The sequence below is a fragment of the Peromyscus californicus genome, unplaced genomic scaffold (genome assembly GCF_007827085.1).
Source record: "Peromyscus californicus insignis strain IS unplaced genomic scaffold, ASM782708v3 Scaffold_5__1_contigs__length_169319896, whole genome shotgun sequence".
Lineage (NCBI taxonomy): Eukaryota > Metazoa > Chordata > Mammalia > Rodentia > Cricetidae > Peromyscus > Peromyscus californicus.
Window position 1 is genome coordinate 112,912,742 of NW_026294573.1, and position 24,958 is coordinate 112,937,699.

General features: G+C 37.5%; 1 protein-coding gene across 6 annotated transcripts in view; it reads right to left on the reverse strand.

Annotated features, from left to right (window-relative positions):
- Positions 1–521: 521 nt before the first annotated feature.
- The window catches only part of Rngtt (RNA guanylyltransferase and 5'-phosphatase), a 217,531-nt gene continuing 193,094 nt past the window's right edge, over positions 522–24,958 (reverse strand). For 2 of the 6 annotated variants that reach the window (XM_052716748.1, XM_052716749.1), the window contains exons 15-16: positions 4,277–4,400; positions 522–3,040 (exon numbers count right to left, since the gene is read on the reverse strand). In XM_052716748.1, the coding sequence (XP_052572708.1) occupies positions 2,877–3,040; positions 4,277–4,400 (288 nt within the window). In that variant the 3' untranslated portion in view covers positions 522–2,876. Of the gene's footprint in view, positions 3,041–4,276; positions 4,401–15,972; positions 16,806–22,712; positions 22,807–24,958 lie in introns of those variants that run through there. The other 4 variants (XM_052716753.1, XM_052716752.1, XM_052716750.1 and 1 more) reach the window with 4 other exon arrangements.

The following is a 24,958-nucleotide window of genomic DNA, read 5'->3' on the forward strand; positions in this document are numbered from 1 at the left end:
TAGGCACTGGTTTTCAAGATTTTATTTTATTGGCCTTAAGAAACTATAAACATTGCTCAAAATGGTGCTTATGCTTACAAATAGCAAAATCTCATATACAAAAATGCATAGTCTTTACAAGCATTTGATGGTTCATTACTTCATTGACTACTAAATACTCTAAAAGAAATACATGAAAAATAATGTAAGAGAATACTCATTTGGTAGACTGCTGAGATGGGGTAAATGCACAGAAATAATATAAAGTACCTCCACCCTAGACTTCAAAAGTAAAAAAGGTTCAAACAACTACTGCCATGTCAAATCAAGTCTCTCAGAAGGCAAAAGAGATTTTCCAAATCTCTATACTAATCTTTAGAGTGTAACTAGCCAGATGACCTATACTAGGTATGGTAGTTAACAACAAGAGTCAATGTAATGTAAAATTAAATTAATTATAAAATAAAAATATTTTTAAAAAAGAGTCAATGTAGCAAAAGGGACATCAAATCATTACCAATGAGACAGGAAAGACACACTACTATTTTACATCAGTAGTTTTATTACAATACACACTGACATACAATTAGAGAAGGAATGTTCTGGCATTTCTGAGCATTTCATGGAAAGCAAAGTAACCATCTAGGCAGTAGCCATCCATATTTTTTTCCAAACAAAAAGCAAGCTTTTACATGCGATAACTCAGGAAAAGTCTTCTTACTCTTGTCTAGTAAACATCAGCTTAAGGAAATGGCTATTGTAGCATGAGCTGAGAAGAGACGAACTACCTTCAAGAAGGAACAACTCCTTTAAGATGTCTAAGTCCTGCCTCCAGGTTTCACCCAACAACCTAAGTGACTGTTAATGATACTTGAGGAGGCTCTGTGTCTGGGGACTATATCTGCTTAGAAGACCAGTGATTATATGTTACCATAATTGAAAGGAAAAGGTAAACTAAAAAAGTTAAGCCCTATACAATGCTCTTTTCACAAAATTCATTTAAAATGTTAGAGCTACCACAAACATCTTAATTCTATTAAAGAGCATTGGCAAAAGCTTGTCATTATATCTGAAAAGGAGTTCTGCTTTTTGCACCAGCTTGGGAGCGGAACATTTGTGATGTAAAGAGTCACTGACCCTGGGGAAGCAGGCACTAGACTGTCTGGAGTTCACAGGCAGTTTTAGATCCACCATGTAAAAGACAGAAGGAACCTTGACAACTTCCCGTCAATAATCACTGTAGCAGTCGGGTGTTTAAATCCCTTCAGTGCCCAAACAGACAAAAGCAATCTAAGCAAATAAAAAAAAATTAAAACAGTGTTTTGAATAAATCTGCTTTACATTACGTAAGTTGGGAACAACAGAGGCAGAAGCCCAAGCACAGCCCTAGTACTCCATATAGAAAAGCAGTGCTGAAGAAAAGTTTGTTTAAAAACATTAAAACTCAGGTTCATATAAATACAGTTTTGGTTCATCTGTGCTATGTCAAATAAAAATTCCATCAGATACTCAGTCTGCCAGGTAACGCATCTGGGTTTTCACTTCTGGCTGAATCAGTACAAGAATATACACTGTTGCATATACTTTCACATATATGCTTATACATATATAAAAATTCAGATCATGAAAATTTGTTTAAATACATACACTTAAAACCTGTGTCTCTAAAAATAAATACATTAAGCTGTTTGCTAGTAGCTAATTCTGAGTTCCCTTCACAAGCCAATCAAAACAGTTTTTTACAATGTCAGAGACCATTAGCTGCCTTTTAAACCTACTGTCTATAGTAAACACTGAAATGCAGCCGCATCACTGAAATATCATCCCCCAAGCACAGGTGCAACGGTAATAGTGGAAGCAACATCTTCACTTCCTCCATGATCCATCCTGTCCAGTGGAAGGACAGCATCTCCTAGAGACAACACCTTGTTCAGTTGACATTACCTTCTAACAAAGGAATAATGCTATTGCTTCTGACGCTTTGTTTGAGGGAACTAACACAACACCTTTATGTTTGATATCGCTCCCAGAGATCACAGTGAGTGGTGTGTGATGATCCCACTGAGGTACAGCGGAAGGAGCCCTGGTGTCTAAAAGAAAAATGTTCCCAGGACAGCAGCACAAAAAGGACCTGGGGCTTTATATTTAAGTGCCACAAAGTAACTCAAAACCACTGCCAGGATGGGAACACCAGACATCTGACACTGTGATTCAAACAAGAGAAATGGTAAAACACTCAGAGTCATTTCTAAAGAAAGGATACAATTTACAAAAAAAGAGGGAGGGGGGGCTGTTACTGATTTACTTTTACATCCCATACACACACACACACAAAAACAAAACAAAAAAAAAAAACTTAAAATGGTATAGCCAGACCAAAATGTTTAATGTGCATAATGTTTGACCTTGTCATTGTTCAGAATATAGAAAATTCAGAAATATAGGAAATCCATGATAAGTGACAGCAAGAATTTCTGATGCCAGTGCCTACATTTTTAGGAGAAAAACTTAAAATCCAACTTCTAAAAAACTCAATGAGCTCACAATTTCAGATTGCTAGTTATGAATCAAATGTAAAGGTATCTACTCACATACAAACAAGGCCTCTATTTCATTGACTTCAATTTGATTTAAACCTTTGGATATTTCAATCTTCAGACTCCAAAAGGTAAGGCTGAATTTATCAGGTATAAATAAAATATTTAGGTCCATGATGTACTGTATTTCTGAGAAACCAAATGTACCAAATATATACAGGTTGGCTACATGTCTGCCCTTAAAACACATGAGTCAGTACCAAGCCACAATTGTCTCTTTAATTTCTCTGGCTGTGTAAATGGGGCAACAGCATTCTTCTCACTCTTCTTTCCTCTTGAGCATGAGGTCAGAGGCAGGGACTAGGTTGGCCGATGCAGTCTCTTGGGAGATGGGGGTGGCATGAGCTCTGTGTCAGGGTCCAGGGGATACTTTCGCTTCTGTCCTTGGGCAGCTGCTGCACATCTGTCAATGAACTCAAACAGCATCTCCTTGGTGACAGGGTTCGAGATGCTGTTGCACACAGCTGTGGACAAAGGGGGACAGCATCTTAAGTGATTAACTAAGGCAGCTGACTCACCACAGGCTGAGAGTAGGGAGTCTCCATGCAGCTCCATGAAACCCTGGCATTTCACCAGTGGGCTCCAGGTCAGATTCTTTTCTGTGGTTACTCTTTGCTAGAGTATTAATTTTAAGAAAAAATGCTAAGGGATTTTAATCTAGAACAGCACACCTCATCCAAGTCCACATTCAATTAGAACCTCAACACAAGAAAGTACACTACAATCTTTAAGCCCTCCTCTCAGAAGGACGTGCATCCTGTGAAATACAACAGCACTAGCCACTGCTACTAGGAACAGGGAGGTTTAATGCCAACTGCCATCCATATTGTTATTTTAATCATTTAGTTGAAGGACACAAAATAAAATAGCCTAATAAACAAAACATCTTTTCTTGAATAATTAAAATTTAGAACAAATGCTTTTCATTTTACTTATCTATTTGGTTTTTTGGGGATGGGGGAAGGCAATGAAATGAACTCATCTTGTCTGAACATAGAGTCCTTGAATGTAAAACAGCATCATGTAAAGTGAAAAGCCTGAACTGGCCATCTCTCTCTATCTCTTCTGCTTCTTATGATCATCAACACCATCAGCAACTGAACGCTAGACAAGTACACTCTATTAACCTTTACTCTTCTGTTGTACCTTTTATCTACCTTGTTTTTTACTACCCCTACTATTAGAATATCTTATAAACTCAAATGAACTTGTGGTGTTCCTCACGAAAACAACAAACTCTTCTAAATCCCCAAGGCATTCAGATTACACCCGAAGAACATTCTGAAGGACAGCAGGGCAGTTTTTGTTTTAAAGTGGTTTTCATTTACTTTCTCTTCATTGTTTGTAAAGTTATTTTAGGAACTGGAAATTACATTTTCCCTTGCTAATTTTGTTTCTTACCATCTGGCAAACAATGGCTTCAATAGTTTTGAATAGATCAGAAATTATCATGGTTTTCACTGTTGCTGTCATTCATTAAATTCAACTGGTGTGCAGCCACCACCACCCTACCTTCTTTTGCCCTCTCAGGCACACAGGGCAGCTCCCCAGCTCAGGGAGGACAACTTCCAATTACTAGAGATTAGCAAGGTGCTGGCTTGACTGTCTCCCTCAGCAAGCAGGACAGCACCAACAGTACAAGTGGGTTCTGACGCGATAATATTCTGTAGTTTAAGGTAATGGCCTCTGTTCATACTCACCCATGGCTGTGTTGTAGGCATTTGGGAAACTTTTGTCTATTCTCTGTCTCATAAAGACCCAGCTGTTGTTCTCAAATTTGCATTCTATAATTTTGTTGTCGTACTGTTTTAGTTCTTTTGTCACCTGTTTTAAAAGAGAATTGATGAAAATATTTAAATCATTTGAAAGGCTTTTTGCTTCCACTATGTGACAGACACATTAGGAAATGCCAAAAACACCTCAGTAACTCTTCCAGCATAGCTCTTTGTCATCTGAAGTGTCTAATCAAGCCTGAAGATATGGTGCACACTCCCAGTACACATGCTCATGTATCTGACACTTCAGAGTTGTGAAAATGGCTGTCAATATATAGCAATTAAAAGAAGCTAAGCAGAAAGCTGCCACTTCTGGGCCAAATGCAAATATGTTACCATGGGGACAATGCCTGCAATCCTGTCTGTGTTTCTCTGGCTTTCAGAAATTGAGCGCACTGCTTAGGGTTCATCAACTTTCAGAAAGATCTCACCATTTAAATTCCTATGCCAAAACTCAAGAAATTGTCTTTATTATAGGCAAAAGGGCTACACACAGAAAATAAACACTAGCATCAACTTCAGGCAATGTGCTTCCTAAACTTTAATTTTCAAGCAGTGATAATTAACCTAAACCTACTCCTTAGGGTATTTTCCCCTTTTCATCTTTTCAGAGAGTATGGGTTTAAAGAGGAAACTACTTTGACTTTAGCTGGTGTGTTTCTTGGCTTCTTTACCTCAGATGATTGAATATGGATTACAACATACTCTATCAAAGCCACCAAGTCTCCATGGTAACTATGGTAACTTTTAAAAGATATTCCATCAGGCTGAGAGGATGGTTTTCATAAAAGGAACCTAAGCTTATCTTTGCACTTTTCCAATCAAATGCCAGTCATGGTAATATTTGAATTCTGTCTTCATCCTTCAGAACTAAAAACTCTCTCTCACAATATGGTAGATTGTAATCACTAAACTTCATTAGCATTATTTGAAATGCTTCATTTTCTGCCCACATATTCACTACCACCTAGGAAGATGAAAGGATGCAAATTTTTAAAAGCTGCTTTCAATTCACAGATTAGGGAGGGCGTGTCTTCATAAAAACTTTCAAACTGTTTTCCTTCCCTCTAGATAAGTGCTGATCAATCATTTGCATTTTCAACAGGTCAACAGGGCCAGAATGTTTAGCAATCTGGCTCTATAACTTGACCTCCTGACAAAAATAATGCTGTTTAGCAAGCTAGCCAGTGTGTTCTCAGATGATCCATACTCTAGTCTCCACCTTCTGACTTAGCAGGAGTTCATCTCCTTTTACTTTTGACTCAGCACTCATATGCAGGCACTGGGCAACTCAGTCTAGGCAACTACTTTTGGGTATGCCATGTGGAAGATTTAACAGAAGTTAAGTCTCTAAATCTCTCAGAGTCGACATTTCTCTAATCTTTAAAAGCAAAGGACTTTGCAATATTGGAAGTGCCTGATACAGAGTAGGAAATCAGTAAAAGTGTAACTAAATAGATAATTTTAAGAAAGCCAACATCCTGTCTTAATCATTTTAAGGGCATAGTTTCGTAGTATTAGGCACATTCACTGCTGTGTAGTGAACTGCTCCAGCTTGTGTACCTTCCAATCCTACAGATTTGCACCTCCTACATACCTAGACATTCCTGTTTTCTGCTTGTGACATTATACTTTTTCTACTTTATACATTTCAAATGAGGAGGACTACATAGTATTTATGTTTCTAAAGCAGTTTATTTTGCTTTGGCATAATAATATCCTCGGGGTTCATTCATATTACAGTATGTGACAGAGTTCCCTTTCAGATTATATAACATATCATTATAGACATGCATTACACTTTCTTCAGTCATTCATCTGTTAATGGACATTTTTTTCTACCACTTTGCTACTGTGACTAATGCTGTGAGAAAATAGTGATACAAGTATCACTAGGAGATCCTGCTTTAAATTCTTTTGGGCATATACCCAGAAGTGAAATTACTGGATCATATAGTAATTCAAGTTTTTAATTTTCCAAGCAACTTCCATACTACTATCCAAAATAGTTAAACCATACAACATCACTAACAGTGCATCCTTTGATGCTAAGCCATCCTGACAGGCGCCAGATATATGACACTATGGTTCTTGGCTGCATATGCTTAGTGCTTGTATACCTTTTCTGGAAAAATATCTATTTAATTCCTTTGCCATTTGCACGGTAGGTGTGTGAAAGAGGTCCTACTTTGTGGCCCAGCCTGCCCTTGAACTTCTGATGTCCATCCTGGCCTCAAATTTGTGATCTGACTTAGCCAAGTGCAGGGATCAGAAGCCATTATCAGCATGTCCATTTACTTTTGCCTATTTTAAAAAATACTTTCATTAGCATTTGCTAACTATAAAAATTAATGTAATTCAGTCAGAGGTTTTCATTTGTGCATATGACATAATTGACCGTAATTTCTTCTCCTATTTCCTTCTCTTGTCCCCCCAGTGGACTACAGGGCAAGAGATCTTAAGAGATTTCCTTTTGCTTTGATGTCCTTCCCCCCTGGATTCTACATAAGAGAAAACTTGTCATGCTTTTTTTTCTATTAACCTGAATATATATTCATATATATATGAATATATGAATACATATATATTTAGTTTGAGCCATTTATTATTTTAACATGGTATATATAATATAGCACAATTGAAAGAACACAAATTTAATAGATATTAATATTTGAATGACAAAATATTTTAGTTATTTTGTACTCTTTTATTCATATTGGTACCTATATTTTTAACCAAGGATTTGGTATTGCTGAATTTTATGTCTGGGCATTAAAGCTCATCAGACAATGTTTACAATTATTTTCTTCCATACTAGAGGTTACCTTTCTGCTCTGATGGTGATAAGCAGGCATTTTAAAGTTTGATGTCCCTGTTTACTTTTCATTTTGCTGTGATTCTGGTGTCATCTAACAAGTTACTGCCAGATCTTTTCCTGAAGTGTCCCCAGTTTTGCTTGTTTTTAATCCTTGGAGGCTCAATAGTTTATTGAAGGTCTTATGCTTCAGTTTTTAATCTATTTTGGAGTTAATTTTCTTACATGGTATAGGGCAAGGTCCATCATCTTGCTTTTGCAGGCAGATATCCAGTTTCCTCAGCAGTTTTTATTGAGAAAATCAGCTTTCCCTAATGTGTAATCGTGACCTTGTGGAATATCATTTGTCTATAGGTTGAGGACCTATTTCTGGGCTCTCTATTCCACTGACCGCTCTAGCTGCTTTTGCTATTATTTGAGATAGAGGCTTCCTATATAGCTCAGCCTGTCCTCAAATTCATGATTTTCCTGTCATAATCTCCCAGGTACTCTGAGATCACAGGTGTGTGCTAGCACATCTGTCTTTTTTTTTTTTTTTTGGAGGCTGGGGCTTTTTTGCTAGATCCTATGATCTACCTGTCTGTGTCAATGATGAAGCATGCTATTTAAACCACTGCAGCTTTGCAGTAGGTGGAAGCCAGGAGTGTGAGGCCTCCAACTTTGCTATGTATCAGCTATGTAGAATCCCTTGAGGGTTCACATGAATTCTAGCATAGCTTTTCCCCTTTTGCATAAGATAGTTAGGGTTTTGATAAGGTTGCTATAAGTTCTATGGATAGCCTCATAACATTATCTTCTGATCCATGATTACTCAATAGTTTCCTCTTAGTTGTGTCATCTTTTATTTCTCTTAACAAGAAACATTGCTTATTTTCTTTAAGCAACTTTACAAGTAAACTCACTATCACGCTGAAATGAAAAGGTAGACTCTGAAAGCAGCTGTCAACAAAATTATATCTTTGGCATTTTAAAAGAACGTTATCTAGCTTGCTAGTCAACAAGTGCAATTTGTTCTTTTACTGGCTAGCAACTGGGAGTTAAGTATCATATAGCTTATCACTCTTGTGTTCTAAGTTTCAAACTTGTTTTAAATTGATCTGACTACATCAATTTAAGCAGCATTATTAATTATCTACTGTAGCTGCTTGGTCAAGTATTAGCAATCCGGCAAAATCTTTCCAAAAAATGCATGTACTTGTCACTACTAACTTAAATTCATGTCCATATTCAACAAGAAATGGTGCTATTCATTCATTACACATTATATTCCCACTACAGACAGGCTGTTAAGGTATACATTTGATTGGATGGTAAATATATTTAACTGGTAAAAACAGTATCTTTCATATGTGTACAAACTAAAGTTTTCACTAATGGTCTCATAAAAAATGAATGAGGTACAGAGGAGTGACTTAATTTTAGTATCCATATTCATCTTCAGTCAATTACATATATCATTACTGACTAAAAGAGGATCCCTGTCAGTTTTCTGTATCAACTCTGCTATCCTAGCTTGAGTTAATGAGTGCTTAATAGTAAAAAGAATAAAATATTTATAAACTGGAATTTCACACTATATCCACTATTATATTAAATTGATTTAATAATCTGGCTGGGCGGTAGTGGCGCACACCTTTAATCCCAGCACTCGGGAGGCAGAGGCAGGTGGATCTCTGTGAGTTCGAGGCCAGCCTGGTCTACAGAGCAGGATCCAGGACAGGCTCCAAAACTACACAGAGAAACCCTGTCTCAAACCGCCCCCCCCCAAAAAAAAAGAAAAAGAAAAAAATTGATTTAATAATCTGAATGGGAACACACTAACAAATCACAAAAGCCATGCTAAATGTTGGCATTTTGCACAAAGTGTGTGAAAATAGCTCTATTTCTGGTGGTAGGACAGGAGCCTGCAGATAGCTGCCCTGCTGGGTGGTCGTATCAAGTGAGCATCTTAGAGAGTGGCTTCTGTTTGCTCTGAAGCCATTAAAAACGAAACAAAATTACCCATATACCAAGAAGGCCATCAGGAGTTTCTACTTTCTTAACACTTAATTTGGAAAGATTTTAGATTGACAGAAAAGTTGTAAAGGTGACAGGGGAGAGTTCCTATTTTCTTCTGCCACTTTCTACTAACATTTATATGCCATTTATTGGTGTATAGCTACTAACTCTAAAAAATTTAACATCAGTATAACATAAAGACTATCAGGATTTCTATGTCATTATCTATACTAGGACTCAATCCAGAAAACCACTTGGATTTAATGGTCACATATTAGCTTCTCCCAAACCCCAACCTGCAGCCATTACTCAGACAGTCCTCAGTTTTTTCATTATTTATTTATGCTCTATAACCCAGGCTGACCTCCTATCATGGTAACCCTCCCACCTTAGCCCTCCCAAGCACTGGGATTACAGGCATGAGCCATCCATAACACCTAGCTCCCTAGATATTTAAAGAGTGCCAGTTAGACATTTCAAGAATGATGCTCAAAGTAGAATTTTTTTTTCTGGTGTTTGCTCATGATAAAGAATTTCTGGGTGTGGCAAGGAGTGCATTTTTGGTCCTACCTACACTATACTAGCTCACTGTGTTACTGGTGACAGTAACTCTGATTAATTAGTCAGGGTGGTTATTTGCCAGGTTTCTTATTTCTTCTCTAGTGGTTAGTGTGAGTCCTGTTTCTAGTCCCATTTATGAAAGTCTATTTCCTGGAAAGAAGTTATTAAAGGTATGTGGGGTTCAATTATTTTACTTATTCTTTCAATTTATTTATTTTTATTTTATGTGCATTAGTGTTCACCTACGTGTATGTCTGTGTAAAGGTGTTAGACCCCCGGACACTGAAGTTACAGACAGTTGTGAGCTGCCATGTGGGTGCTGGGAATTGAACCCAGGTCCTCTGGAAGAGCAGCCAGTGCTCTTAACCGCTGAACTATCTCTCCAGCCCCCTATTTTACTTCTTTTAAACTTCATACGTATGGATGTTTTTACCTAAAAGTTTGTTTCTGTGTACCACTGTGTGCTTGGTGACAGCAGAGATTAGAAAAAGGAGTCAGATCTCATTGAACTGAAGTTACAGACGGTTATGAATGACCATGTGGATACTAGCAATCAATTCCAGATCTTCTGGAAGAGCAGCCAGTACTCTTAATGACTGGGCCATCTCTCCAGCTCCATGTGGAATTTATTAATAATACAATTTACAAATTTCTTAGAGGATACCTTCTGAGGCTATGCAAATATTCCATTTCTCCAAGTTTCGATCATTGACTTTAGCACTCATCTATCCACAAACTTGCCTACAGTGATTACAGTGAAGTGTTGCAGGGGACTTTTCTACCTCCCTCTTTCCTTATACACTAATTATAACTAACTGGACTTCTGCAAGGAAAACTTCCCATTGTCCTCTAGTTGGCTAGTGGGATAGACTGTAGATATTTTTTTAAGTGATGGTTTATGAAGCACTGTCTTCATTATTTTGCTGCTCAACAACTCCAAGTTTGACCAGAAGGATTCTCAGGCTGGCTCCTGCTTATTAGCTTGTTTCCTCTTTCAGTGGGACCCTATAAGGGATTTTTCAAAGAACAAAATTACTTTCCAACAGTCTAGGCTATACTAAGGAAGGACCACCACCGTTTGTTTTGGCCACAGAGAGAGCAAAGGACAAGGACTTGGGGAGGAGCACTGCCACTGTGAATACTGGTTTATACTTGGAGGTTTCCACCATCTTCAGTGGAGTAAAACTAAAGTGGTCACCTTTTCTTTTCTAAAGACAAAATTCTACTTCTTGATAATTCAAGTTTTACCTCTAATGCATATAATAAGATGGATTTTAAAAAACATCTAAAGAAAATTAACTAAAAAGTTTTGGTTTTATTGATCTTCATTCACTTTTTAGTATTTAGTCAGAGAAAATAAAAACAACTCAGAAATGAAATGCTAAGTTTTCCATGTGGTACCAAGAGATCTGAATAAAGCTGACTTCCTTTGAGAACTACTTCGTTTACAGTAGGGCTGTGATAACACATTCATCTGCTGGAGGAAGGAAGACACTTGGAAAGCTACTGTTTTAACATTCCAGAACCTTTAAAATAACCTCCACTAACTTCTATTGTCACTTGGGCCCCTAGAGTGAACTGCTTTGAAGTGTCATCCCTGTATTTGCTGGGCAGCTACAAAGCAACTGGGGATGTATCTTCAGAAATGATGAGGTCTTTCAACCAGGACTTAAGCCACCAAGAGTAAACAATTAAAGAGCAAGAAGTTAGAAATTCCACTTTGTTTATCTTGAAGTCATTACAGATATATTATAACTTGAGGATATGAAATTTACATTAAACTACAGTTTAATACCTCCCAATAAACTCAAATCATGTTTATTATTCAAAATGCAATCAATTGGTATATAAAACAATTGGGCAGGTCAACTGCAACATGATAGCAGTGGTTTCTTTTTTCTTTGTATCTGCTGATTTCAATGTTTCAGCACTATGTATGTTTAATTTTATAATTTTAAATAATAAAAACCTAAAATACACTGTTTTAGTAAAAATAGTAATAATATTCAGGCTAGCTTTAGAAACAAAGGTACAAAAAACAAGAGGTAAACAGTTAACTGGAAGACAATTCATAGTTCCCAAACAGCAATGAAGACCAAGAGTTATACCTGTAAGGATTCGGTCCTTATTACATCATCAGCCTGTGATGGCGTCCCAGCCTAAAAAGCGGACGTGCCCTCCCACGCGCTCTCTCTGTAATTTCCCGCAGAGAGGTCTCTGTCCCCCCTCACCCCAATAAAGCTCTAAAAAGGTAACCATGGCTTGTGATTCTTCTGCCACTGCAGTATCTAGTGCCAGCCACTAGTGCTGTATACCCGGTAGCCAGGGCCAGCCATGAGCGCCGCTCTACCCCTTCAATACCAACTTGCAAGAGAACACATGGAAGCTGCAGTAACTCACAGGGAGCTGCAGTAACTCATAGGGAGCTGCAGCAATGCAGAGAAGCTGTGATTGTTTTAATATTTTAGGGAAACACTGTGACATATGCTTGACATAATGCAATCATGCAAATTATTCATTAGAAGGGATACATTTTTTTTAACCAAGGGTCCTTGATGTATTAGATCTTTGCAAAACTGAATTGTTAGCAGTTATTTTGATAAAAAGAAAAAAACAAGAACTATATAAAAAAAATCAATGTGGAATAGGATATAAGAGTGTTGATATTTGACTCCAAGGCTTAAGACATTATTTCAATGCATGCTATGTTGTTTGTGTAGAACACAAAATGTTTAGCTATCTCAATCTATCTGCTAAATAAATGGGGCTATTAGGTATTTCTTTAGACTTAGTTCAGTGTCTGTGGGAATGTGAAAAGAGAAAGTGGGATAACCTCTGTCTTCAACTATTTTTCTTCATCCTTTCCCACATCCCAAATCTCTAAATCTATTTATCAACTTACACACAGAATATAAGGGATTTACATTCTAATATGAAATTCTAATGTACAACTAATAAAGTAGTAACAAGCACTGTTTGAGATACTGAGACCATGGCACAAAATGAGATCCCATCCCTTCATCCAGTTCACACACAAGTCACTGGTTTCCTTCTTGTCTCAGTACTTGCTCTAGAACAGACCCTTGGGGAACAGTGCTTACTAAATGCAAGAGGTCCCGAGCCTCAGCTCCTCAATGAGCTAGTACTGCTGACAGCTGGCAAAAGTAAACCAGGGCTAGGGTGTAGCTCCACAGTTGAGAACTAGCCCAGCATTCCAAAGCAGAGAAGGAGACAATAAACCAGGCTGCAGAGAACTAGAGTTCAGTTTCTAGCACCCATATCAGGTGGTTCACAACCACTTCAAACTCCAGATCCAGGGTATCTGTTGTCCTTTTCTGGCATTAACACATACACAACAACCAACCAATCAACCAAAAAGGAAGCCAGAACAATCTTTAAGTCTGTTCATCTTTCCCTTCTTCCCACTCCAAAAGTTGTCAGCTTTAATGTTCTCATACAGACACACACAGCACATTTGTGTTCTCTACTGCTGACTGCGTCAGGTGGACACGAGGCACCACAGGCTCCCCTGTTAGTAATGGCAATGAAGAACATGTAAGGGCAGGCAGAGATAGACTGGATCACTTGCTTTTATAGAATTTATCCACTGAGCATTTGGAACATGTCAAGCTTATAAATCATTAATCAATATTGATTAAACCACATCTATTTGTTTGTTTTGGTTTTACTCTGTGGTCCATCCAGGCTTGCCTGTAACTACACTGGCCTCAAACATGCAGAGATGGTCTTGCCCCAGCTTCCCTAGAACAGGTGTAAGGCATTACACTTGGGCCCACTGAATTCTAATCTTAAAAGGTAGGATAATGCTAGTGCCCTTTCATAGGCAAGTCTTACAATGGCTCCAAGAATTACAGAACCCAAAAGCAAGGATCCAAGTACAAAATAAAAATAAAAACTTTTTGAAATTTGCTTTTTCTCATCTATTCTGAGTTTTAAATGACCATGATAACTTGAATGAGATGGTCACCATAGGCTCATATATTTGAATACTTGGTTACCAGTTGGTGGAACTTTTGGAGAAGGACTAGGAGGAGTGCCGCTGTTGGAGAAGGTGTGTCTTTGGGGGCAGGTTTTGGGTTTCAAAAGCCTATGCTATTCCCAGTTAGTTCACATTTGTGAATGTGTGCTCTCTCCTTCCCTCCTCTGAGTTTGTAGAAGATGTAAGTTCTCACCTACTGCTCCTGCACCATGCCAGCCTGCCTGCTGCCATGCTCACTGCCACAATGGTCATGGACTCTGTGGTGGTGTGAATAAGATTAGCCCCCACAGACTCATATATTTGGATACTTAGGGAGTGGCATTAGGAGGTATGGCCTTGTTGGAGTAGGTGTGGCCTTGTTGGAGAAATATGTCACTTGGGGTGGGCTTTGGGGTTTCAAAAGTGTCTCTCTCTTTCTGTGGCCTGTGGACTCAGATACAGAACTTTTAGCTACTCTCCAGCACCATGTCTGCCTGCACACCTCCATGCTTCCTGCCATGACAATGATGGACTAAACCTGTGAACCTGTAGTTCAACCCCAATTAAATGTTTTCCTTTATAAGAACTGTCAAAGTCACGGGTGTCTCTTCACAGCAATAAAAACTCTAATTAAGACAGACTAACCCTCTGAAAAAAAAATGAGCCCCCAAAATAAATACATTGTTTTATATGATGCTTTGTTCACAATGTTTTGTCATGGAAATAGAAAAGTAACTAAGTAAGATACACGGGAATAGACTGGGAGAGAGAAAAGCATGCTTCAAATAAGTGATGAGCAATGGATCCAAAGACCTATGGTAAAAGCTTATGTAACTTAGTATACTAAAGGACCAAAATGAAGACAACTCAGAGTATACATGTGTGTGTGAGAAAGGTCATCTATAAGCCTTTGAGGGAGTTTCAACATAGTTTTAACACATTCCTAAACTTCTTACAGCCTACAAACTCCATTCCATATGCTTGCATATTCTAGTTTCCTATCTGATATCATTTGGTTTTGTTTTGATTTCCTTTGTGATAAGGATAAAACCTAGGGCCTCAAGATTGCTACTTACTCTACCATAGAAACAGAGGCCTTGCCTCTATTTCACATCTTTATTTGAATATTCCAAATACTTCTCAAATCTAATATGTTCAACTTGTCATCTTCTTCCAAATCTATTTCTTCTTGTCATCGTCTAAAAAATGGCAGCATTATTCACCCAATTCATGACAGAAACTCAGATGTCCTGTCTCTTCCTCTTCATTTTTCCTTATATTCAATCCATTAGGGGACTTACTAAAAAAAAAACAAAAACCAAAAAAAAAAAAAAAACCCGTTTTGTCTATTTATTCTACTACCCTGGTTTTAAAATTCATAGTCCAAGTCACTGCTGTCTGATAAATTGTCTCCCCATCTCATCAATTTTTATATAAAGCTAGATTTACTTAGAAAAATACAAACCTAATTATAATTCCTTGCTTAAGAGAAAATATCTACCAGACTGGAAAGAGGGAATTACATTCATCATGATTCACAGATGGCAACACTTACATAGAAGGAATATATAAAGAGGTTCTTAAGAATTGTAAGTTTAGCAAAGTTACAGAACACAAGGACATAGCATACACAGAAGTCATATAAATATCTGAACACTAGAAACTACAATCACAAAATACTTAAATATAAATCTTAAAAATTCAGCTGGGCATGGTAATAGACACCTACAATCCCAGTTATTCAGGAGGATGAGGCAATAGGATTTCTGCAAGCTTGAGTCTAGTCTGAGTTACATAGTTAAGACCCTATCCAAAAAAAGAAAAACAAGATTTGAAAATTGTAGCATCTATACACTGTCAATTACAAAATTATCAGTGAAAGAAAAAAAAAAGAAAGTAAATAAATGCAGAGATAAATTTATAGATTGAAAGAGCCAATATTGGTGACATCACTTCTTCCCAAAATGATCTACAAATTCAACACAACCACAAGGGAAAACCTCAACAGAATTTTTTATTTTCCTAAATATAGGGTCCTACTATGAAGCCCAGGTGGGCTTGAACATAATGATTTTCCTACCTCAATCTCTAAGTGGTGAGATTTCAGGCATGTGCCACCATGCCTGATTAGAATTATCATTAACAGACACTGACAACCTAATTTTATATGAAAGCCAAAGGAACTAGGATAATCAAAATAATTTTTAAAAAGAACAAAGATGGAGAAGTCAAACTAACCTCAAAGTTTAAAACACAGGCCTAGCAATCAAGACACTGCAGTATTGCTTTATTAGAAACTATTGACAATATAAAGAACTACAAACAAGCTATTCAAATGAGCTCTCACATTATCAGAGGTAGAAAATGTCAAATGGTATAATCATTTCGGAAAATAGTTTGGCAGTTGCTTTGTTCAACCCACACTTACCACAAGAACCAGCAACCTCACTCTTAGGTATTACCCAACAGAAGAGAAAGTAAAAGTTCACATAAAATTGTATGTTTTAAGTAGATTTTTTAATAATCAATTTAAGTATGAACCAAGCCTGGCATGGCTGTACATGCCTGTAATCCTAGCATTTGATAGAGGAAGAAGAGCAGGAGGTTAGAGTCATTCTACATAGTCATGGTTAGTCTGGGTTATAAGACTATTTCTTAAAAGAATATATCCCAGCATATAACAAACATAACTTTAGCATAGCACAACACAGGAAATAACATACAGGCCCTTCATCTGGTGAAGAGATAAACTTATAGTAAAGTTATACAATGAGATATTATCAAGAAATAAGATCTACTGGTAAGTACAATAACATGGATGAATTTCAAATGAAATGTGTAAAATTTAAGCAATGATACTCTAAAAGCTATTAAGTAAATCATTTCACAGAACATGGTGGAAAAAATAGTTACAGAAATAGATTAGTGGTGGGGCTGGAGAGATGACTCAGAGGTTAAGAACACTGTTTTCCAGGTCCTGAGTTCAATTCCAGTAATACCACATGGTAGCTCACAACCACCTATAATGAGATATGATGCCCTCTTCTGGCATGCAGGCATACACGCAGGCAGAACACTGTGTACATAATAAATAAACAAATCTTAAAAAAAAAAAAAGAGAGAAAGAAATAATAGATCAGTGGCAATGGGCTAGAGAGAGAGAAGTGAACAAGGACAAGGGAGTATCTTGTGAGAATTTTGGAGAGAGGGGTAAACTGCTCTGTATACTGACTTCAGTGGTACTGTATCCTAGATGCATGTGTCTAAACTCACGAAATTGTATACCAAGAAGAAAATTTATTATAAACAAATTTTAATGTGAATTAAAACAAAAAAGAAACTTAAACTTTTTTTTTTTTTTTGGTTTTTCGAGACAGGGTTTCTCTGTGTAGCTTTGCGCCTCTCCTGGAACTCACTTGGTAGCCCAGGCTGGCCTCGAACTCACAGAGATCCGCCTGGCTCTGCCTCCCGAGTGCTGGGATTAAAGGCGTGCGCCACCACCGCCCGGCTGAAACTTAAACTTTTTAGTGATTAAAAACACAGGTAAATTAAATCATATCCTCTGTCAATGGTTTCTCCCTTCAAAGACTAAATGAAACATCCCCATACACCATCCTGACATATATATTATTATAGCGCACCTTACACTTTCATTTATACTGCACATCACTATCTGTAAATTAGTTGTTCACTGTTGATTTAATATGTACACTAGGATGACTAATAATTACTGCTAATCACTTCACTGGTATTGCATACTGTTCGAAGTGCTTTATAGAAGCTGTTTGAATTCTCACAACTCTAGGAAGTAGGTATTATTAGTAGTCTCATTTTATATATAGAAAAACAGGCACAAAGAATTTATTAAGTGTTTAATACACAGTGGAGAAACATTATGTCTACAAGATTCTTCAATATCATATTTAATTTAGGCTGTATAAAATCCAGAGAAATTCTAGATTGAAAACCCAAAGTCAGAGAATTAATATAATTTGTATAAGAATAGAGCTAACTTGTTTTATTATCATAATTCAAATTCTTGGGCTGAGGTTGTGGTTCAATGGTAAAGTACTTTTCTGGAGTGCCTGAAAGTCTGGATTTGATCTCTAGCACTGAAAGTTAAGTAGGTAAATAAAGTAAAATCAAGGACTTTGTATATCAAAAATTTATACTCTTTTTTCCTCTCAGGAATCTAAGTTCTAGGTGGGAAAGATATTGCAAAAGGCAAAGGAAGAATACACTCCTGGGCAGTTTTACTTCTGGCATAATAAACTGTATTAACCAATGATTTCCAAAGATAACATTTCACTTGGGAAAGTCCGTAGGCATGAGATGAACTGCTCTGTGACTGATGAAGGCAGTGGACAGAACACAGTGGCTGAGCCTTTCCTTTTCTTCCCAAATATATCAGTCTGACCTGTATCATTTCTACTGTTTGCTATTCTACATGCAGCACTACCAGAAATCATATCAAATTACAGGATTTCTCAGTCATTAAGGATTTACAATAGGTTAATTTTAAAATGGGCTGCATCTCACAGCTGCAAAGCTTTTGTTTGATTTTTAGACCAGATGAGAAGCCATTATTGGAAGAAATGACCTTCCAATGGGAATGACTAGCAAAAAGAAAAGATTCCAGTAGAGACAACAGGCACCTTGGCCAGGTAAGGTTAGTGAGGTAATAGCAATAGTTCAGTAAATAGAGTGCCGAACTCTATGACACAACATTGGCTCCCTATCTGTGTAGTATCGAGCATGATGAGAATTATAAAAAGACCATGAATCCGTTGCATGCTGAAAATAATAAAACAAATTAGCAAGGAAAGCTTTGCCTTCTAATATGAGGCTACAACACAACATGCATATCTAACAGCTTTTTCTTTATAAACAATCATAAGTATAATGACAGACCTATCTGATCTTACTTGGTTTTTAAAGATATCTTTTGTGAAATCAATATATGTCATTCACAAAGTACAGGATGTGAAGGTGATCTGGCTCTGACATCTGTCACCTCATTGCTTGCCAGGACTGATTTGGCTGATCTGGATGGTTAGGCAGGTGTCTTCACACTCCTTCAATGCCCCAAGTATATCTGCCTAAAGCTGAGTATGTGGCTGGAGAGGACGACCTTCCCCAATAGAAGATGGTTCTTTGGTCAAGGGTATACAAATAGCTATGTTTCACTGCCAGAACCTCCAAAGACACTAATCAAATATAGTTGCCATATTGAATTTAATAAACAGCCTATTAATTGATTTTATTTATAATTTTTCTATGTACAATATATTTTTATTATATTCTTTCTCCTCCTTCAATTCTTCCCAGATCTGCTGCACTGCCTACCCAATTCATTCTCTCTCTCAAAACATAAAACTAAAGATCAAAACAAACCACCAGTAAGATTTAAAAAACAAAAACATAGAGTCCCTTTTGTGTTGGCCAACTACTCCTGAGCATGGGGCCTAACCTACAGTGTGGTTGATATACCCAGTGACATTCTATGGAGAAAGCCCAGAAGGCAAATAGCTTAAGGATGGGACTTTGTGTCCGTTTCCCCTTCTCAGTGCTGGAATTTTGTCTTGTTTGAACTTGTGCAGTTTATTTTGTGTGCTGCCACACTCTCTGTGAGTTCATATGTGTATCAACATTGTCTCTGGATGACACAGCTTCCTCAAGAGTCATTAACCACCCATGGCTCTTAGAATCTTTCTTTCTGCCTTCTCTTTCACAGAGATTTCCGAGCCTTCAGGGAAAGGGTTTGATAAAGGCATCCCACTTTAGAGATGGGAGCTCCAAAGTCTCTTATACTCTTACACAAAATGCTCTTACTCTCTGTATACTTGTGGGTCTCCACATTAATTACTATATACTGCATGAAGAAGCCTCTCTGATGAGGGTTTTGTTATGCACTGATCTATGAGTATAGCAATATGTCATTAGAAGTCATTTTATCATTGTGTTCCTTTAGCAGAATAATACCAGTGGGTTTTCCCACAGGTCATATTTAATCTGAGGTTCTTGGCCACTTTAGCAGAGTCATATATAGATTTGATCTCATGGAGTAGGCTTTAAATCCAATTTAAAAGTAGTTGGCTACTTCCAAGACATTTGCACCACTATATTTCGCAGGTAGGTCACAGTGTTTGTAACTGGGTGATAGTGATGATTGCTTTTCTCCTCTAGTAGTATGCAAAGTACCTTCCAGTACCATGAATGCTAGTTAGTAGGAGTAAAGCTTCTAGTTGTGTACCAACTCAATTTCTCCACATTTGATGACATAAGTAAGTAGTGTCTTCAGCAACATGCCTTACCATCAGGTTATGAAGGACAATCAATAGCACTGGCAACAGCTGAGGCTGTTTGGCAGGGTAGGGAGTGGTAGTGGAAAGGAACCCCTTTGGACAATGACTCAGCAAGATGTAACCCATTCCTGGCACACTGTTTCCCTCATTATATTATGACTCTGTTCAAATTACTTTCAAATATGTATAATTATAGGAAGCTTCTATAGTAGTAGGTTTCCATATAGCTTTCCCAAAAGCTTTTGGGTTAGTTGTCCTTCCCCATATCCCCTCCTTTATCCTGTTTTCCCATCTCCCTCCCCATTTAATCCTTCTATTCTAGCTTCCCCTTCATCTCTTTATAACACTATATTCTAGTCAACCTTTTTGGAAATACCCTCCTACTTCTGGCCCCTGAGTAGCTCTACCTAACCTCTGTGGTTATTCTAATTGAAACACGTATCTAAAGCTTAAAAGATAATATCATATATAAGACAAAATATTTGTCTTCCAGGATCTGGGTTACTTCACTCACGATGACTGTTTCTAGCTCATCAATATACCTGCAAACTTTACATTTCCTCCCCCCCCCCCCCCATACACCTCCACTGCTATGAGGACCAGCCATGGAGGAGGGGGAGCCACAGAGTCAGTGAATTAATCACTCAATTTGACTTTTCTATCTGACGGAGTAAAACTTAACTCTCTGGGGATGGCAAAAAAGGGAAAAACATATACACACATATATCTCCAACATGTCAGGTTCTCACCTAGGGTGTTAATGAATGGCAAGCCTTCAGCAGGTCAAAGAAACTGAAGAGAAGATGAAGAGCAGGTGAACTACTGGACAGATAAACAGACACACGGGGATTTTTCTGGGGGCCAAAGCTTAGTTCTTCATTTTATTCTTCTTACTGCTGCTTGCTCTACTCTATTCTTCTGACGTTTCTCTTTGTCTGTCTTGATGTCTTTCTTCTAACTTTCCTTCTATGTCTTTCCTGGTGTTTTCTTTTCTCGTGTCTTTATTTGTTCCCTTACAGCTTACATACCCCAGTAGAATCTTTCAAGCAATAAAAAAATTACAGTGTGGTTACATTCTATTTTTAAGTGAATGATTACAATGAATACAAGTAAAAAACAACATGTTTTCCATATCCCTTACATGATTAATCATTTTACATATTACAGGTGAAAATAAGTTGTCCCAAGAACCCATGTACATTCACACCCAAGCAACTTGTTATAGTAACAGTATAAGCAAGCAAGGTATTTTTTTCAGCCAGTTCTTTTGCTGGCAGGTTGCATTTTTTCAGTTACAAAGAAAGGACCAATCATTTCACTATCTCAAAAGGTAATCTTAGAAGAATCACAAATCTAAACTTTTACATATGTAAAAGAATCAGTCAGCTCTATTTTAAATCCTCAGAGTGCATACCTATATTTTAAATCCTCAGAGTGCATACCTACTCATCAACAGCTTTTTTTTAATATCAGGAAGCTGAGGGCAGAAATGGGTACAAGGAATTAATCATCATCTTTGATCACCAACCAATCCTACCAAGAAAGGCACATCAACTAACAATAATTGGGCTGCTTTGTTCTTGTTCTCTGACCTTAATGAGTCCCTCACTCAACTATGTGCCTTTCTAAACTTTAGATTGTTTTCTAAAATTTTCTACCTCAAAGCCATTAACAAAAACATCTTAACCTAACCTTAAATCATATTTAAAGCTTTGTTTTAGTTATGATGCAGACCGAAACCTGTGAACACATCTCCCAACATTAAGATTAAAAGAACTTGAGCTAGCTGGGCTTCTGGGACTCGACTGGTTTTCTTAGTCATTAACCTAGGTCACAGCCTATATGGCTCCTCAAGAGAAACTAGCTTCGTGACACTTTCTAGTTCTTATTTTCTATCCTCTGAAGCTCCTGCTTTATCAGGGGTGGAAGCAATACTATATCTTGCTTTTATCCATATTAGTTTCCCCACTAAGCTAACCTCTATCATAATCCCTTACTTTATTTATTAAAGGCCCTCAATCATCAAAATTCTATTTAAACTAACACTATTATTGTATAAAATCACTGCTTCAGTTAAACAGTACAGCTTAGGAGGAAATCATCTTCATAATAATCCACAGGTAAAAATGTCCAGTAGAACAGAATATTTCGATGAAATAATCATAGCACATTAAGGGCAGTGGAGATCTCCCCATGCCCATTCATACCATGCCAGATACCAGAGAAAAATGGCAGTGGCAAACACGCAAAGACACAACAGTAGCAAGGGACATTCTGGGGCCAAGGTTCTTGGAGCCTTGCCTATCTGAGATTCACCCATAGGAGCTTTGCTTCCTGGTGGGCCAGCTTCCCGAACTTTAACTGCTCCCTGCTGCTCCTCTGACACAGCCACCAGAACCATGCCCCCTTTTTGGAGACAGAATAACACTATGTAGCTCTGGCTATCCTGAAATTCACTACTTAGACCAGGATAGCCCCAAACTCAAGAGATCCACCTGCCTCTGTCTCTAAATTGCTAGGATTAAAGGTGTGTGTCATTATGACAGGCCCAATTTCATTTTTTTAACAGATGAATAATATTCCATTAAGTAAATGTACCACATTTTCATTATCAATTTGCCTCAAGAGGTTTTATTGCTGTGAATAGATGCCATGACCATGACAACTCTTATAAAGGGACACATTTAATTAGGGCTGGCTTACAGTTTCAGAGGTTTAGTCAATTATTTTCATGGCAGGAAGCATGGCAGCATGCAGGAAAACATGGTGCTGTAGATGAGACTTCTACATCTGGACCCTAAAGTAGCAGGAAGAGACATCCCCACTTGAGCATCTGAGACCTCAAAGTCCATCCCCCCTCCCCAGTGACACACTTCCTCCAACAATGCCACACCTCCAATAATGTCACTCCCTATGAGTCTATGGGGGCTATTTTCATTCAAACCACCACACCATTCATTAGTTGATAGACATCTAAGCTGTTTCTATAAACATAGATGAACAAGTATCTTTGTAATAAGATGTAGAGTCCTTTGGGTACAAAATGGTATAGACAGATCTTGTAGTAGATTGATTTTAGCTTTTTTATGAACCTTCACATTGATTTCCATACTGGGTATACCAGTTTGCATTTCTACCAACAATGAGCAAGTGCTCTCCTTTCCTAGCATCTTTGCCAGCATCAGCTGCCATTGTTTTATTGAGCTTGGTCATTCTGACTGGGTAAGATGAAACTCAAAGTAGTTTTAATTTGCATGTTCCTGATGGCTAAGAATGTTGAACAATCCTCTAAGTGTTTCTCAGTGATTTGTGTTTCATCTTTTGAGAACTCTTTGCTTAGTTCTGTACCTCATTTTTAATTAGGTTGTTTCTTGATGTTCAATTTCTTTAGTTCTTTATATACTTTAGATATTATTCTCCTATTAGATATGTAATTAGTAAAGATATTTCCCCGATTCTGAAGCCGGCCACTTTGTCCAATAGTAGTGTCTTTTGCTGTACAGAAGCTTTTCGGCTTCATGAGGTACCATTTATTGATGTTCTTAGTGCCTATGCTATCAGTGTCTTGTTCAGAATGTCTTTCCTGTGACACTAAGTTCAAGACTATCCCCCACTTTCTCTTCTCTCAGATACATGCTATCTTGGTCTATTATACTGTATAGGTATGGAGTGTACATCTTTGTTTTACTCCTGATTTTAGTGGAAATGCTTTGAATTTATCTCCATTTAGAATGATGATGACTCAGTCTATCAATTTTTTGTTTTTAAGTTCTGGCTGTGCTGAAAATCACTATGTAAAACCAGGCTAGCCTCAAAATCACAGAGACCTGCCTTCCTCTGCTTCCAGAGTGTTGAGATTAAAATCATGTACCACCATGCCTGGCTCACTCTATCACCTTTTGACAGCAAATACCTAACCGAACACCTTTTTTGTTTTATAGGTTGATGGTATGCCTCAGTAGTAGAGTGTTTGCCAATCATACCTGAGCTCTGGGTTTGATCCCTAGCATAGTAAATGACTAGGTAAATAAATAAAATGAAATAAACTCAAGGTCTGAAGACCTTGAGACAGGGTCTCATGATCTTGCTGCTTCCCAAGTGCTGAGATTATAGGCATGTGCTACCAGGTCTGGCTTGAAAATTATACAGCTAATTATTAAATATCCATGTTTAACAAAGTTCCCAAAATAACCAAAGCAAGTAATTCATTAAGATATTAACATACAGCTCAAATGAGTCCTTTATTTATTTTTTCATATTTGCTAACAGGTTTGCTCCAGTAATATTCACTAAAAATTCCATTTATTAACTATGTTCTTCCTAGTGGGAGAGAACTGTCCACCAGATAGATCCACGAGTATGTTCTATTGATGATGAGTGACACTTTCCTTCCTGTTGCCTAGCACTTAGAACACCATCAACAATGCTAGGGGACTCTTGATCTTCTACATAAGTTCTTTCTCCTTCAAAATAACTTAATTTGCTTTAATAATAGTAGCAGACATAGAAACCTGAACATCATTTGAACTGTTAAGACTGTTCAGAATATTCACAATACTAATCATAATCCAAAATTTCTTGGGTTAGTGAAAATGTTTTTGTAGTTATTAAGACTCATCTGGGCAAACAAGGCTCCCGGGATTGCTTTTTTCCTCCTCTTATTGAAAATAGGTTTTCCTTTACATAATATATCCTGATTATGGCTTCCCCTCCCTCTACTCTTCACCTTCCCTCCCACTTGGATCTAGCTCCTTTCTCTCTCTCACTAAAAAACAAATAGGCTTCTATGGGGACTATTTCTACAAGTCTAAACCTGAATCTGAAATCACAAAGACACACAGAGTTCTTTGTCTACAGCAGCTGTACTCTGACTTTGGTATAAAACAATCACTTAGAGGCATTTTAAGTCATTTGATGTATCTGGATCATATTTCCTCTTCCAGAAAGAA